The sequence below is a fragment of the Perognathus longimembris genome, chromosome 28 (assembly GCF_023159225.1).
Source record: "Perognathus longimembris pacificus isolate PPM17 chromosome 28, ASM2315922v1, whole genome shotgun sequence".
Classification (NCBI taxonomy): Eukaryota; Metazoa; Chordata; class Mammalia; order Rodentia; family Heteromyidae; genus Perognathus; species Perognathus longimembris.
This window is the reverse complement of record NC_063188.1, coordinates 13241857-13255990: the sequence shown is the minus strand read 5'-3', so window position 1 is coordinate 13255990 and position 14134 is coordinate 13241857. Positions and strand designations below refer to the sequence as shown.

At 40.6% G+C, this 14134-nt stretch overlaps 1 protein-coding gene across 1 annotated transcript; it reads left to right on the top strand.

The window, feature by feature from the left end:
- Positions 1-1343: 1343 nt before the first annotated feature.
- LOC125343917 (THO complex subunit 7 homolog) lies at positions 1344-12269 on the top strand. The gene is made up of 8 exons (XM_048336514.1): positions 1344-1493; positions 4475-4592; positions 5948-6075; positions 6379-6465; positions 8860-8917; positions 10275-10341; positions 10423-10492; positions 11863-12269. The coding sequence occupies exons 1-8, from the start codon at positions 1475-1477 to the stop codon at positions 11928-11930; spliced, it is 615 nt and encodes a 204-aa protein (XP_048192471.1). The 5' UTR covers positions 1344-1474; the 3' UTR covers positions 11931-12269.
- The last annotated feature ends 1865 nt before the right edge of the window (positions 12270-14134 follow it).

The window sequence follows — 14134 nt, the reverse complement described above, 5'->3', positions numbered from 1 at the left end:
AAGTATGGAGTTGGAGAGAAACTATTGTTAGAAATTCAGCTGGGGAGAGTGGTAGAGTGCTCGCCATGCATGCATGAAGCCCTGAGTTCGATTCCTCAGCACCACATAAACAGAAAAAGCCAGACGTGGCACTGTGGCTCAAGTGGTAGAGTGCTAGCCTTGAGCAAAAAGAAGCCAGGGACAGTGCTCAGGCCCTGAGTCCCAAGCCCCAGGACTGCCCCCCTCCAAAGAAAACAAATTCAGCTGGGTTTGTATTTGGAAGCTTAACGGGGGCACAGAAAAGATGGGAAAAGGGGTGAACAAATACAACAATGGCACTTATTAGACTGTGTGGAAACTGAACCATACATCTGTTGAGTGGAGATGAGAGGCAAGAACTGGGAGAAAGTGAGGGAAGGGAAGATATGCTTCAAAAAGAACTGCACTCATTACATGATTCGTGTAATCTCTACTATATATATTCACCAGTCCTGGGGCTTGGCCTGAGCACTGTCCCTGGCTTGTTTTTGCTCAAGGCTAGCACTCTGCCACTTGAGCCACAGCGCCACTTCTGGCCATTTTCTATATATGTGGTGCTGGGGGATTGAACCCAGGGCTTCATGTATACAAGACAAGCAGTCTTGCCACTAGGCCATATCCCCAGCCACCCTGAGCTTTTTTGTTCAAGGCTAGCACTCTACCATTTGAGCTACAGCTGCACTTCTGGCTTTTGTTTTTTGTTTTGTTTTATTTTTGGTGTTAAATTGAAGATGAAAGTCTTACAGCCTTTCCTGCCTAGGGTGGAACCACAATGGTCAGATCTCAGCTTCCTCAGTAGCTAGGATTATAGGCATGAGTCACTGGCGTGCGGTGATGGCTTGAAATCCTAAGACATTAATAAAGCAAATCTAGAGCCAGGCGCTGGTGGCAAACACTTGTCATACTAGGTACTGTGGAGGCTGAGATCTGAGGATCATGGTTCAAAGCCAGTCCAGGCAGGAAAGCCCGAGAGACTCAGCTCCAATGAACCACGAGAAAACTGGAAGTGGCACTGTGGCTCAAGTGGTAGAGCACCAACCTTGGGTAAAAGAGCTCAGGGACAGCGCTCAAGCCCTGGGTTCAAGGCCCAGGACTGGCACACGCACACACACAGAGAAAAAAGGAAGAACGCCGTTCCTCCGCCCCCAAGTTCGCCTTGTCTGTCCCTGCCCGCAGCACAGCGCTAGGTTTCCGCAGCCCCGGCAGCTCTGTGTGAAGTATCCGGTGATTGGTGCAGCTTCTGGACTTGCAGCCAATAAGGAGCAGCCATGGCGCCACTGTTACCGCCCTTGGGAAATGCGGCCAGCGTGGATCCTGCAGCGGAGGCGCGCTAGAACGCCTGCGTCGTAGCGGGCCGCAGCGGGCGTCTGTGCCTCCGCCCCCTAGGCCTTTTTACCGCGCTGCATTGTGGGAATTTGACCTCCGCCGCCACCGGGAAGACACCATTAAACCCACCATGGGAACTTCAACAGACGGTGAGCCTCGTTGCACACTCACGCTTTGTTAGTTTGTCACGGAGCGCTTCCCGGATACCTCCCGAACTCATGCGCTTTTACGCCCCAGGGCTTGTCTCCCGAGCGCTGGGCCAACATGGCTACTCCCCCCCAGCCCCCAGCCTGGTCCCGCTCAGGTCTCCCTAAGAGTGGCGCTAAGGTTTCCAGGCTGCTGCGATCGGGTCGGCTGGGAGCAGCGCTTAGTAGCCTGGAAGTTGGGGGCAGTGTTGCTATGTCGCGAGTGATGGGGTTTTCAGAACTGCATGTTAAGGAAAAAATGTACTGGGCTAAGAGAATAAGAGAATCAAGGTTTATGAGGATGGCAATTAAATAGAACTCAATAGCAGGTCGCTCCGACTTCAGCGCGCCAACACAGTTCACTGTTGTTTTTAATACCCCGAGTTAGGCTACTTTTGATTGGCCCTTTTTTGGGTGCACCTTATTGATTGGCTGAATAGTGGTTAGCTTTGAATGTCTAGTGCGAACATCTCAGCTTACTTTTCAATTCCATCTGGCGTATTTGGGGACATCAGCTAATCTGAACCTGTCACCCTGCCCCTGTCTTTTTCCTTCTTTTCTGTCTATCGTGACTCCGTAAAAAGGTGTGTGTGTGTGTGTGTGTGTGTGTGTGTGTGTGTGTGTGTGTATGTCTGTGGCTCCACTGGGCGGGCCAAACACTCCCATCAGTAGGAGCTACTCTAGTGGCAGCAGTTTCTCGAGCACGAGGGCTACAGGTGTGCACTACACAATATTGCTACCTGGAGTCGTCTGCAGGGAAGATTGGGAAAGGCCTACATATAATGCCATGCTGGCCAACAGGCCTTGAACTAGGACTTGATTGCAGGTGGGGAGGACAACCACGAGACAGCCTTTAAAAAGAACTGATGAGAATGGAGTACCTAACCTAGAGGGCAATCAGGAAATCTACTTAGGAGATTTAAGTACATGTTAATACAGGATAAGGCCACCCGCACCAGATGGAGCCAAGACAAGACGTGTGTACTAGGGGACTGACTTGTCAGCTGGAATGAATTGGAGGGACACTGGGTTTGTGGGCAGTTGTAACGAGAATGGCCTGTGGTCTGAGAGCACAACTAAGGAAACAGAACACTTTCGGGAAAGATAAACAGGCATAATGCAACTAGACATAGAACCTGGAAGAAGGTCCTTTTATCCTTGGGAAATGAAGGCTAGATATTGAGCCCCTCTGAGAGGATGACTGGTAACTAATATCCGTAGCTATAAAATGACTATTTCTGAGAAATTGAGGGCCCATAGGGTCTCCACATTACCAAGTCAAAAGAATAGGAAGAACAATAACTAGCCTATGAATAGTACAATTTGGGTGATTAGAAAACCTTCTTTTTAAAAAAGTTTTAAATCCAATTTTTGAAAACTAAATAGGTGTAACCAGACTGTTCCAGGAAGAGAATCACTGTAGAAGTTCCAAAAAGAAAGAACTCACAGATATATTGATCGCAAGTTAAAAGATTAACAACCATAGGCTGGGAATATGTCCTAGTGGTAGAGTGCTTGCCCTGTACACATGAAGCCCTGAGTTCGAATCCTCCGCACCACATATACAGAAAACAGCCAGAAGTGGCCCTGTGGCTCAAGTGGCAGAGTGCTAGCCTTAAACAAAAAGAAGGCAGGGACAGTGCTCAGGCCCAGAGTCCAAGGCCCAGGACTGGCAAAAAAGAAAAAAAAAAGATTAACAACCATAGACTTTTTTTAAACAATCACAGATTTTAAATGACAATAAAAAGCCACTTGAGCATTGGTATGGGTTTTTTTTTTTCAGATTACCTCTGTTTGTCTGTCTATATCTATTCCTGAAGTGGAGATTTAACCCAGGGGTCTCATTCATGCTATGCAAGTGCTTAACTATTGGCTACATCCCTTTCCCCATTTAAAACATGTGCTTTAAAATATTTAAAGCATTTAAATATTTAAAATATTTAATAAAATATGTGAAAGTTGATGCAGGAAAGCAAAAGCGAGGCCCTAGTAAGAATAAGTAATGTCTCTCTCCCCTTACTAACATTTATATACTACTTATACCCTATGTCAAGTAGTTGTTTTTTTTTTAAGTGCCAGTACTGAGAACTGAGGCTTGAACTCAGGGCCTCATGCTGTTGTTTAGCTCTTTATCTCAAGGCGGCTGTTCCACTATCTGAACTATTACCATTACCTCCACTTCCGAGGCACTGTTCTAATTATGGTCCCCATATTATAGGTGAGACTGTCATCCACAAAAGATTTAATAGTTTGTTTAATGTCATAGAGGTAGAGAAAACATTGGCTCACAGCCAGTGTATCTGTCTCCCGAATTCCTGTTCCTCACTACCATTCATTATATTACCAGTACTGTTGCAGTAATCGTGTGGAAAGGTTAAAGGGGCTACACACCAAGATGGAACTCCAGCCAAGGGGAAATACAGAAAAACAGATAGGTGCAACTAGAATATGTCCGGATGTGTGTGACTGCATGGTAGGGGGCGGGGGTTAAGGATGATCACAGGTTTCTGATTTGACTGACTGTGTCTACTGGAGGAGGAGGGAGAGTTCTAATAAACATGCTAACTCCATTCAAGTGCCCCACATACATGGAGGCTGTACCTCGGCCACATATGCTGGCTGATTGACAATAATTTTCTTTTAAAAATGTGTCTATGTATGTAAAGTATACATAACACTTACCCTATTTTCTTTTTTTTTTCTTGGCCATGTCAGTAATACTCTTTTGAATGAGCAAGTTGAGTAGGGATACTAGTTTTTTGTCCTTGAATGTCATCAAAGACCAAAGAGTGTTAGTACATATTAGTAACAGGAAGGAGTTAGCTTGTGATAGTCCCAGACATGCTCATTGTACTTTGAGCAAGTTCACCCCTCCTTCATATCTGTGTTCCCCTTCACCTCTTTCAGTTGACAATTTCAATTCCCACTGTCTTTCTTTCCTTCAGATGAAGTCATACGGAAGCGTCTCTTAATTGATGGAGATGGTGCAGGTGACGATCGGAGAATTAATCTGCTAGTGAAAAGTTTTGTGAAATGGTGCAACTCTGGATCCCACGAAGAAGGGTACCTCATTTCTCTGTTGTTTCCATTTTTTATGTCTGAGACTGGGACTTGAACTTGGTATCTTACACTTTTGCTCATTGGCTGTTGTTCCCACCTAAGCTGTGCCTCTAACCACTCCTTGTTATTTATCTATCAGTGTCTTGTTGTAGTTCATTATGTTTCTACACTATTTCCTTTGACTCAAATGCACATGGAAGTAACTTGGTTCATCAAAAGCAAACGTTATTTTAATTTTTTGTTCCAGTCCTGGGGCTTGAACTCAGCTTTTTTGCTCAAGGCTAACTCTCCAACACTTGAGCCACAAGTCCACTTCTGGCCTTTTTTGCTGGTTAATTGGAGAAGAATGGCAGGGACTTTCCACCCAGCCTGGCTTTGAACTGCAGTCATCAGAGCAGCTTTTTGAATATTAGGATTCCAGGAGTGAGCCACCAGTGCCTGGCACAAACTTAATTGTTTGATTTTGTATTGTTTTCTTGGGGACAGGGTCTTGCTATGTAGACCAGGCTAGTTTTGAACTCAAAATCCTCCTATCTCAACCTCCCTAGCGCTGGGATTACAGGTGAGTGCCACCACACCTGGATAAGATGTATGTGTATGTGTGTGTGTGTGTGTGTGTGTGTGTGTATGAGTGTGTGTGAGGGGGGGTGGGGGGAGGGAGAGAGGGAGAGGGAGAGAGAGAGGAAAATATAAATATTTGGGGATGACAGTACTGTGATTTGAACTCAGGGCCTTTTGCTTGCTAGGCATGTATTCTTCCACTTGAGTCATCCTCCAGCTTTTCTTTTTTTTTTTTTTTGCTTTTAGTTTTTTGTTTTTTACTTTTATTTTTTGTTTTTTCTTAAAAATCAGGACTCCCCAGGGCCAATTGTATGATTCTCCTACCTATGACCTCTGGCATAGCTGGAATTCTAGGCATAATACTCATGCCTAGGCTACTGGTTTACATGAGATTTTCCAAATTCCCCTAGGCTGGCCTCAAATGGAGATCCTACAGACTCTACCTCCTCTGTAGCTGGGGTTATTATGGGCCTGTGTGTGTAGTGCATTTTTAACAGAATTTATTTCCTCATGTGGATTCACTTTCCAAATAAAAGTGATTTAAATAAACATTCAGGAAAATAGTTATTTGAATTATCCTATTTTGATAAGAATAATAGTCTCATCTTGCACTTGCAACTAAAGTATTTTATAACATCAAGTATACCCTATTTAAATAAAACATAAGAGACAGGTATTCTAATTATTGTAGTTATTTGAAATATGATTCTCTCAAGACTTGTTATAGTTTAATTAGCAAATCATTGCCTGTTTTATCATTGCTGAACTTTAGCAAAATATTTATCTTCTTTCATTAGATATGGCCAGTACCAACGTATGCTGAGTACCTTGTCGCAATGTGAGTTTTCAATGGGCAAAACTTTGCTGGTGTATGATATGAATCTCAGAGAAATGGAAAATTATGAAAAGATTTACAAGGAAATAGGTAAAGAAACTTAAAATAATCAATGTTTCTTGCTTTAATTTTATTTTAATAGTCTAAAGGAAAAATACTAACATTTTTCTTTGGTTAGTAAAAGAATAACAATTAAAATTTTAATAGAATCCAGTAGATGTTAGCTACATAAAAGGTTACACAAATATGATACAGTGATCTGTGTTACAGCTATTTCTCTAATGCCAGTTTCTATTTTGTTAGCAATTAAACTTCAATTTAGGAACATAGTTTTAAATTGAAAAGGGAGTTTGTGTATGTCCTGATTATCTTTAAAAAACCCTTTTTATGTAGAAGGTAATATTGCTGAAGCACATAAAAAAATCGCTGAGTGCAAAAAGGAGATTCTTCAAGCAAAAAGGATACGGAAGAATCGTCAAGGTAATGGACTGGGGTTATTAGTGTACAAATGATTTAATTACTGACTGCTGTTTTCATTCAGTTTTTACTATTATGAAATAAAATCTATACCCAATGTCCATTTAGTTTGTAAGAATTAGGAGCCATGTTTAATTCTAAAGCTATATTTTTTAAAATAAAGAAGGAAGGCTGTGTTTTTTTTTTTTTTGCCAGTCCTAGGGCTTGAACTCAGGGCCTGAGCACTGTCCTGGCTGGCTTCTTTTTGCTCAAGGCTAGCATTGCTGTAAATTTCGTAGTTTTTGCCTTTATAAGCCTTGTAAAAATCCAGCTCAGGGCTTCCTCCCTATCTCTGCTGCGTCGGTGTAAGGGACGAGGCCCGAGCCGCAGCCCGCCTGAATAAAGCCTTGCTTTTGCATTTTGGAACATCTGGCTCTCGGTGGTCTTCTTGGTGGTCTTCTCGTGACTTGGGCATTACATTTCCTTAGCCACAGCACCACTTGAGCCACAGCACCACTTTCGGCTTTTTCTATATATGTGGTACTGAGGAATAGAACCCTGGGCTTCATGTATATAAGGCAAGCACTCTACCATTAGGCCATATTCCCAGCCCTGTGCTCTTTTTTTGAATTATACTGATGATCTAATTATTCCTTAGTATTAAACTTTATTCTGTTCCAATTCTTTTATTTATTTATTGTTGATTTTTTTTTGTCAGTCGTGGAACTTGAACTCGGAGCCTGGGTACTGTCTCTGAGCTCTTTTGCTCAGTGCTAGCACTCTACCACTTTGAGCCACAGGTCCACTTCCAGTTTTCTGGTGTTGAACTAAATTATTATAAGATTCTTACAGATTTTCCTATCAGGGCTGGCTTTGAACCAGGATCCTCATTTCTCAGCCTCCTGAGGAGCTAGGATTACAGGTGTAAACCACCAGCACCCAGCTCTTCAAGTTCTTTTGCCTAAAAATATTATAGCTAATCAGAAAAGGTGATTTATATAAATATACTAGGCTTGGGTTTTGTTTGTTTAATGGAGCTACTTTTTTTTTCAAAAACAAACCCAGGAAATTTTTTTATTAAATATAAAATATTTATACATTAGTTAATAAGAAAGAGGTTAAAGTTTAGTTTTGTTAAGTCTCTTTTGGTTTACAATTAGGCCATGCCATTGTTTAGTTCATAAAAACTTCAAGAATGATTTTTTTGGGGCAATACTAGGGGGTTGAAATTGGAGCTTTGGGATTGGTTAGTCAGGTGCTCTACCACGTGATTTTTTGTGCCAGTCTGGGAGCTTGAACTCAGGGCCTGAGTACTGTCCCTGGCTTCTTTTTGCTCAAGGCTAGCACTCTGCCACTTGAGCCACAGCGCCACTTCTGGCCATTTTCTGTATATGTGGTGCTGGGGAATTGAACCCAGGGCCTCATGTATAAAAGCAAGCACTCTTGCCACTAAGCCATATTCCCAGCCCCTCTCAAAGTGATTTTTAATGAAGGGTTATTGCCCTTCCTATAATGTAATTTGAAAAAGTAAAAGTGCATAATCACAACTATGATAATTATATGAAAAGCTAGAAAGAGAAAATATTATTTAGTTATAGGTTATAGGTTTTTATGGCTTAAATTGTTCAGTTCTGTTTGTTTTATAATGAGCATGTTTTTTTGTAGGGCAAAAATTACTTAAAATAAAAGATCAACTATTGAATATGCTGAGTTCTAGGACAATGAACTTTACACTTTAGTAGACTAGTAATTAAGATAGCAATTTTATTTCTCTTTTTAAAGTTGGCTTTATGGCTGGGAATATGGCTTAGTGGTAGAGTGCTTGCCTTATATACATGAAGACCTGGGTTCGATTCCTCAGCACCACATATACAGAAAATGGCCAGAAGTGGCGCTGTGACTCAAGTGGCAGAGTGCTAGCCTTGAACAAAAAGAAGCCAGGGACAGTGCTCAGGCCGTGAGTCCAAGCCCCAGGACTGGCCAAAAACAAACAAAAACAATAAAGTTGGCTTTAGCCTTCAGGTAAAATATGTGACCTGGGGTTATATGTGTGGGGGTATTAAGGCTTGAATTCAGGACCTCACATGCACATTCAGTTGTCTTGGTCATAGCTAGTGCTCTACCACTTGAGCCACCCCTCCAGCCCAACTTTTGGCTGGTTACTTGGAGATAGAGTCTCGCAGACTTTTTTATTCTGTCTAGCTTTAAACTACAATCCTATCCAATAAGAAAACAGAAGTGGGACCTCCAAATCCCAGCATGAAACCCTTGGATAAGCTCTCCATCTCTCATTGTCTTCATTTCTTTATGTACTAGGAATGTGAGTTCAGGAGATTTATGATATTATGTATTTTGTGTTGATAGGTGCATTTCCAAAATAACCCTCAATTCCATACATATTCTTTTTTATCTTTTCAGAATATGATGCTTTGGCAAAAGTCATCCAGCGTCACCCCGACAGGCATCAGACATTGAAGTAAGATCAGAGCTTTCAAGAACTTGCTTCATTTTTATAGAAATATGTAATGTGTGTCAAAAGAGTCATACTTTCAGTATGATATAGTGTGTGTGTGTGTGTGTGTGTGTGTGTGTCCATCCATCCTGGGGCTTGAACTCAGGGCCTGACCCTGTCCCTGAGCTTTTTGTGCACAAGATTAGCATTATGTTTTGTGAATCTTTACATATTTACAATTTCTTCTTAAATTGTAAATATGTACACTTTTCATTAAAAGTACACTTAATTTTTTTTTCTGCCAGTCCAAGGGCTTGAACTCAGGGTCTGGACATTGTCCCTAACCCTTTTTTTTTTTGCTCAAGGCTAGCAGTCTGCCACTTGAGCCACATCTCTACTTCTTGCTTTTTGCTGGTTCTTTAGGGATCCCAAGGCCATTCCTACAAGGCTGGCTTCAAAATGTGATCTTCAGATCTCAGCCTCCTGAGTAGCTAGGATTACAGTCATGACCCACTGGTGGTAGGCTATATTTTATGATCTGTAGATCCTTTTCTTTCTCCAACCTTGCTACCTATAGGTCTAAAATAAATGCATAGTGTGCCTTAATAGGAAAATGGATAAATGCAGTATATTCTGTTTATATGATATAATACTAAGTAACAGGGAAAAAAAACAAACACCAGGGGCAAGTATAGCGGCTCATGCCAATAATCCTAGCTACTTATGTGGAGATGAGGAGGATAGCAAGACCCCTATCCTAATCAACAAGCATTCAAGAGGCATACGTAAGAGGATCATGGTCTGAAGCCCACCCAGACAAAAATTTGAGAAAAAGAGATTAGGGGATAAGGGCAAAAGGATGTTTTGAATTGATAGTGTTTTTATTTCTTTTTCAAAAGGCCATCATGTTAGTATGACAAAGTGTATCAGTTCTTGAGTTTATTCTCTTGTCTGTTTTCCTTTAATTTAAAAGTATACTTCTGCTGGGTGCTGGTGGCTCATGCCTGTAATCCTAACTAATCAGGAGCTGAGATCCTAGGATTATGGTTTGAAGCCAGCCCAAGCAGGAAAGTCTTTGAGACTCTTACCTCCAATGAACCACCAGAAAACTGGAAGTAGTGCTGTGGCTCAAGGGGTAGAGCGCTAGCCTTGAGTGGAGAGTCCCAAGACCAGCAGAATAAAAATGTAGTTTTAATAAAAATCCTGCATATTTAAGAGTTAAGAAAAAATTATCAGCTTCCAAGGTGTCACAAAACATAATGAAATGTTATAACTCAATATTTTTATTTTTAATATACTGTTTAATAGGTATGGCATTTGGTATTCATTGTAAATTCTCTTCTCCCAAGTATAATATAAGGGCATATTATTTTTTTTTCAGGGAACTAGAGGCTCTGGGAAAAGAATTAGAACATCTTTCACATATTAAAGAAAGTGTTGAAGATAAGGTACTTCTATATGTATGTTAGCATTTTTATATTCATGTGTTTATAGATCCACTTATATAATTTGTTTTCTTGTTAATTCAGCTGGAATTGAGACGGAAACAGTTTCATGTTCTTCTCAGTACTATCCATGAACTTCAGCAAACATTGGAAAGTAAGTAGAAATAGAATTCATATTTATAAAGATTTTTAAATGATTGAGGAATATGCCTTTTGGATTGTACATCTTAGAGAAAAGATACTTTCCACTTCTGAATAGAAATATAACCAGATAGCATTAGAAAACAGTCATTTGCTTAACTTTCCAAATATATGCAGAAGAGTTTCTTTGTATAGCAGTGTGTAATTGAAGTACATATCCAGTAGTTTAAGAAAAATCTGCGAGGGGCTGGGAATATGGCCTAGTGGCAAGAGTGCTTGCCTCTTATACATGAAGTTCTGGGTTCGATTCCTCAGCACCACATATATAGAAAAAGCCGGAAGTGGCACTGTGGCTCAAGTGGCAGAGTGCTAGCCTTGAGCAAAAAGAAGCCAGGGACAGTGCTCGGGCCCTGAGTTCAAGCCCCAGGACTGGCAAAAAAAAAAAATCTGCGAGATTCTATAGTTTATGACTATACAGTAATTCAGGACCGAGGCAGGAAATAAATGTGACTATATAAAGAACATTTGACACCAAGTGCATGGTGGATGCTCAGGAGAGCTGAAGACGTAGTCTTCATATTAACTGAAGCAAATTTGAAATTTCTTACTTGCTCTCTGGTTGTATACAAGGCAAGCACTCTTGCCACTAGGCCATATCCCCAGCCCCATCTCTGGTTGTTTACCAAAAAAACAAAAAAAGCCTAAGTCCTCGGCTATTTCAGCTAAATCTAAATGCAAAATTTAAATTTTGATGCAACTAATAACAAAAACAATATTTTTTTTGCCAGTCCTGGGCTTGGACTCAGGGTCTGAGCACTGTCCCTGGCTTCTTTTGCCTCCAGGCTAGCACTCTGCCACTTGAGCCACAGCGCCACTTCCGGCTTTTTCTTATATGTGGCTCTGAGGAATCAAACCCAGGGCTTCATGTATATGAGGCAAGCAGTGTACCACTAGGCCATATTCCCAGCCCCAAAAAACAGTATTTTAAAAGCAAGCCTTTATATGGACCGTTTGCAGGTGTAGCCTGCATTTGCTTTGAATGGATTAGCTAATAAAAGACAAAAATGTCTACTGCATACCACTGGCTTATGCCACTCGGGACACTGAAGTCTGTGGACTGCAGTTCAACGAGAGCCCAGTCAGGATAGTCTATGATACTCGTATCTCCAGTTAAGCAGCAAAAAAAAAGCCAGAAATGAAGCTATGGCTCAAGTGGTAAGAGTACTAGCCTTAAGCAGAAACACTCAGGGACAGATCCCAAACCTTGAATTCAAATCCCAGGACTGGCATTAAAAAAAAAAGTAAAAAATGCTTTCATGTATACATTAGACATGAAATTTAGGCGAAGTTCACTAAGGTTGTCTATTTCTTTCTCCATTTCAGGTGATGAAAAACTCTCCGAGGGAGAAGAAGGTGAAGAAACTTTCATGGATATAGAACCAAAGTCATAGAACGGCTAGTCACTCATTCCTAAGGATATTAAAATAGCTACATGACTGGCATTTTTCGAATTTGTTATATTCTTGAAATACTTAGTTTTGGCAGTGAAATAGTTTGCTTTTAAATATTTACATTTTATTCGTAGTTACATAAAAGAAAATGATCTCAGTATATATTTGGTTTTATTGAAACGTGGGGTTTTTCTGTTATCGTACTGGGGTTTGAACTTAGGGCCTTGTACTTGCTGGGCAGGTAATCTACCATGTGAGCTTCAACCCCAGCCTGAATGTTTTACCCCCCCCCCCCCTATTTTTTTTTCTTTTTTGGGTCTGCCATAGGTCTTAGGTCTTGAGCTCAAGGCTAGGGCTCTACCACTGGAGCCACGGCGCCCCTCTCCCCCCTCCCCTTTCTTTTTTCTAGTACCAGAGATTGAACTCAGGACTCCGAGCTACCTGCTCTCCCTCAGCTTTTTTGCTCAAGGGTGAGCCATGTCTCTGTCCAGAATCTTTTACTGATTAAGATGGGGTTTTCCAGACTTTGTTTTTAACTCAGGATGGCTTTCAACTGTCACCCTCAGATCTCAGCTTCCTGGGTGGTTCAGGTTACAGTCCTGAACCACCAATACCCAGCTCATTTGTTTTTGGTCTTAAAAGTAGGAAACAACATCTAGAAATGTTTTAAAACTGCATGAAGTTGTTCCTTAGTACTCTAGGTAGTTTTTAACTGGTAACATTGTTTTATAAAAGAAGTTAGACTGTGATGAAGGTGTTATTTCTAGTGTATGTACATGCGAACGTCAAGTCCATGAGTAAACCTCCTGGGGACCATGAACCTATGAAACTCTGTGCATGATAATGGTAATGTTTATTCCTTGTGGGGAAAGGCTCCATGATGTTAGGATCTAAGAGCTAAATCTTAAGTATTTTATACTTAAATATTAAATCCTAGTATTACATTTTAAATACTAGTATTAAATTTTAGTACTTAATACTTGTTTTAGTATGTAATACTGGAGAAATGCCGTTATTAAGTGTTTCATATGGTTTCTCTATGGTTCCTTAAAATTCATTTTTTGTTGAAAAATAGTGAAATAAAGAGTTGTTTGAGATAAAAAGTTTAGATTGTCTTGCATAAATGATGTCATAACCATTGTAACAATTAAGCCACAGCTAAGTCACTTGTGATTTTCTTAAGTGTTGGATGACATGTGCATTCTTCTCCATTTATTTTAGATTATGACACTTGAATGAATCATACTTTAATAATGTTCGATTTATAATTTTTTGGTGCCGGTCCTGGGGCTTGAACTTAGGGGCTTGGTGCTGGCCCTAACTTTTTTGCTGAAGGCTAGCACTCTACCACTTGAACCATATTTCCACTTCCAGCTTTTTGTTAGTTAATGAGTGAGCTACTGGTGTCCAGCTTATTTTTTGTAATTTCAATAGGATAGTTCATTTTTAAAAATGAATGCTAGGCTGGGATGTAGCTCAGTGGCAAAGCCCTTGCCTAGCAAGTGCAACGTCCTGACTTAGATCCTCAGTACCAAAAAAGAAAAGACAAAAAAATAAAATGAATGCTTAAAATTAGCTCAGTAGTAATCGTATTGAAAATGTCCTAATGCCTTTAAATACTTTGATTTTATCCAGTAAGTCATAGAGAAATTTCTTTACACAATCTCTATGCCCTGTATACATTTCTGTTTTTCACTATTAATAAGAATGATAAAGACTACAGCAATGGCTCAGTGGTAGAGCTCCCGCCTAGCAAGAGTACATTCCTGAGTTCAAACTCTAGTACCACAAAATAGTATGAAGTAAAATTTGCTTATGTGGACTCAGAATGAAAGTCAATTTTTTCATAAAAATGATCTCTTTTTTCCCCAAAAAAAGATTACTAGGCAAAAATTCCTTTGTTTTCTTTCTTTCGTTTTTTGTGCTGGTCCTGGGGCTTGAACTCAGGGCATGAATACTGTTCCCAAACTTTGTTGCTCGAGTCAAAGCTATACTTGTGCTCTTTTTTGGTGGCTAATTGAAAATAAGAGTCTCATGAACTTTCCTGCCTGGGTCAGATTTGGTCTGTGATCCTTACAACTTAGCCTTCTGAGTAGCTAGGATTATAGGTGTGGGCCACTGGCTCCTGGCTTTCTTATTTATTTTTGTACTGATACTTGGATTCAGGGCCTGTTTGCTCTTACTTAGCTTCCTTACACACAGCT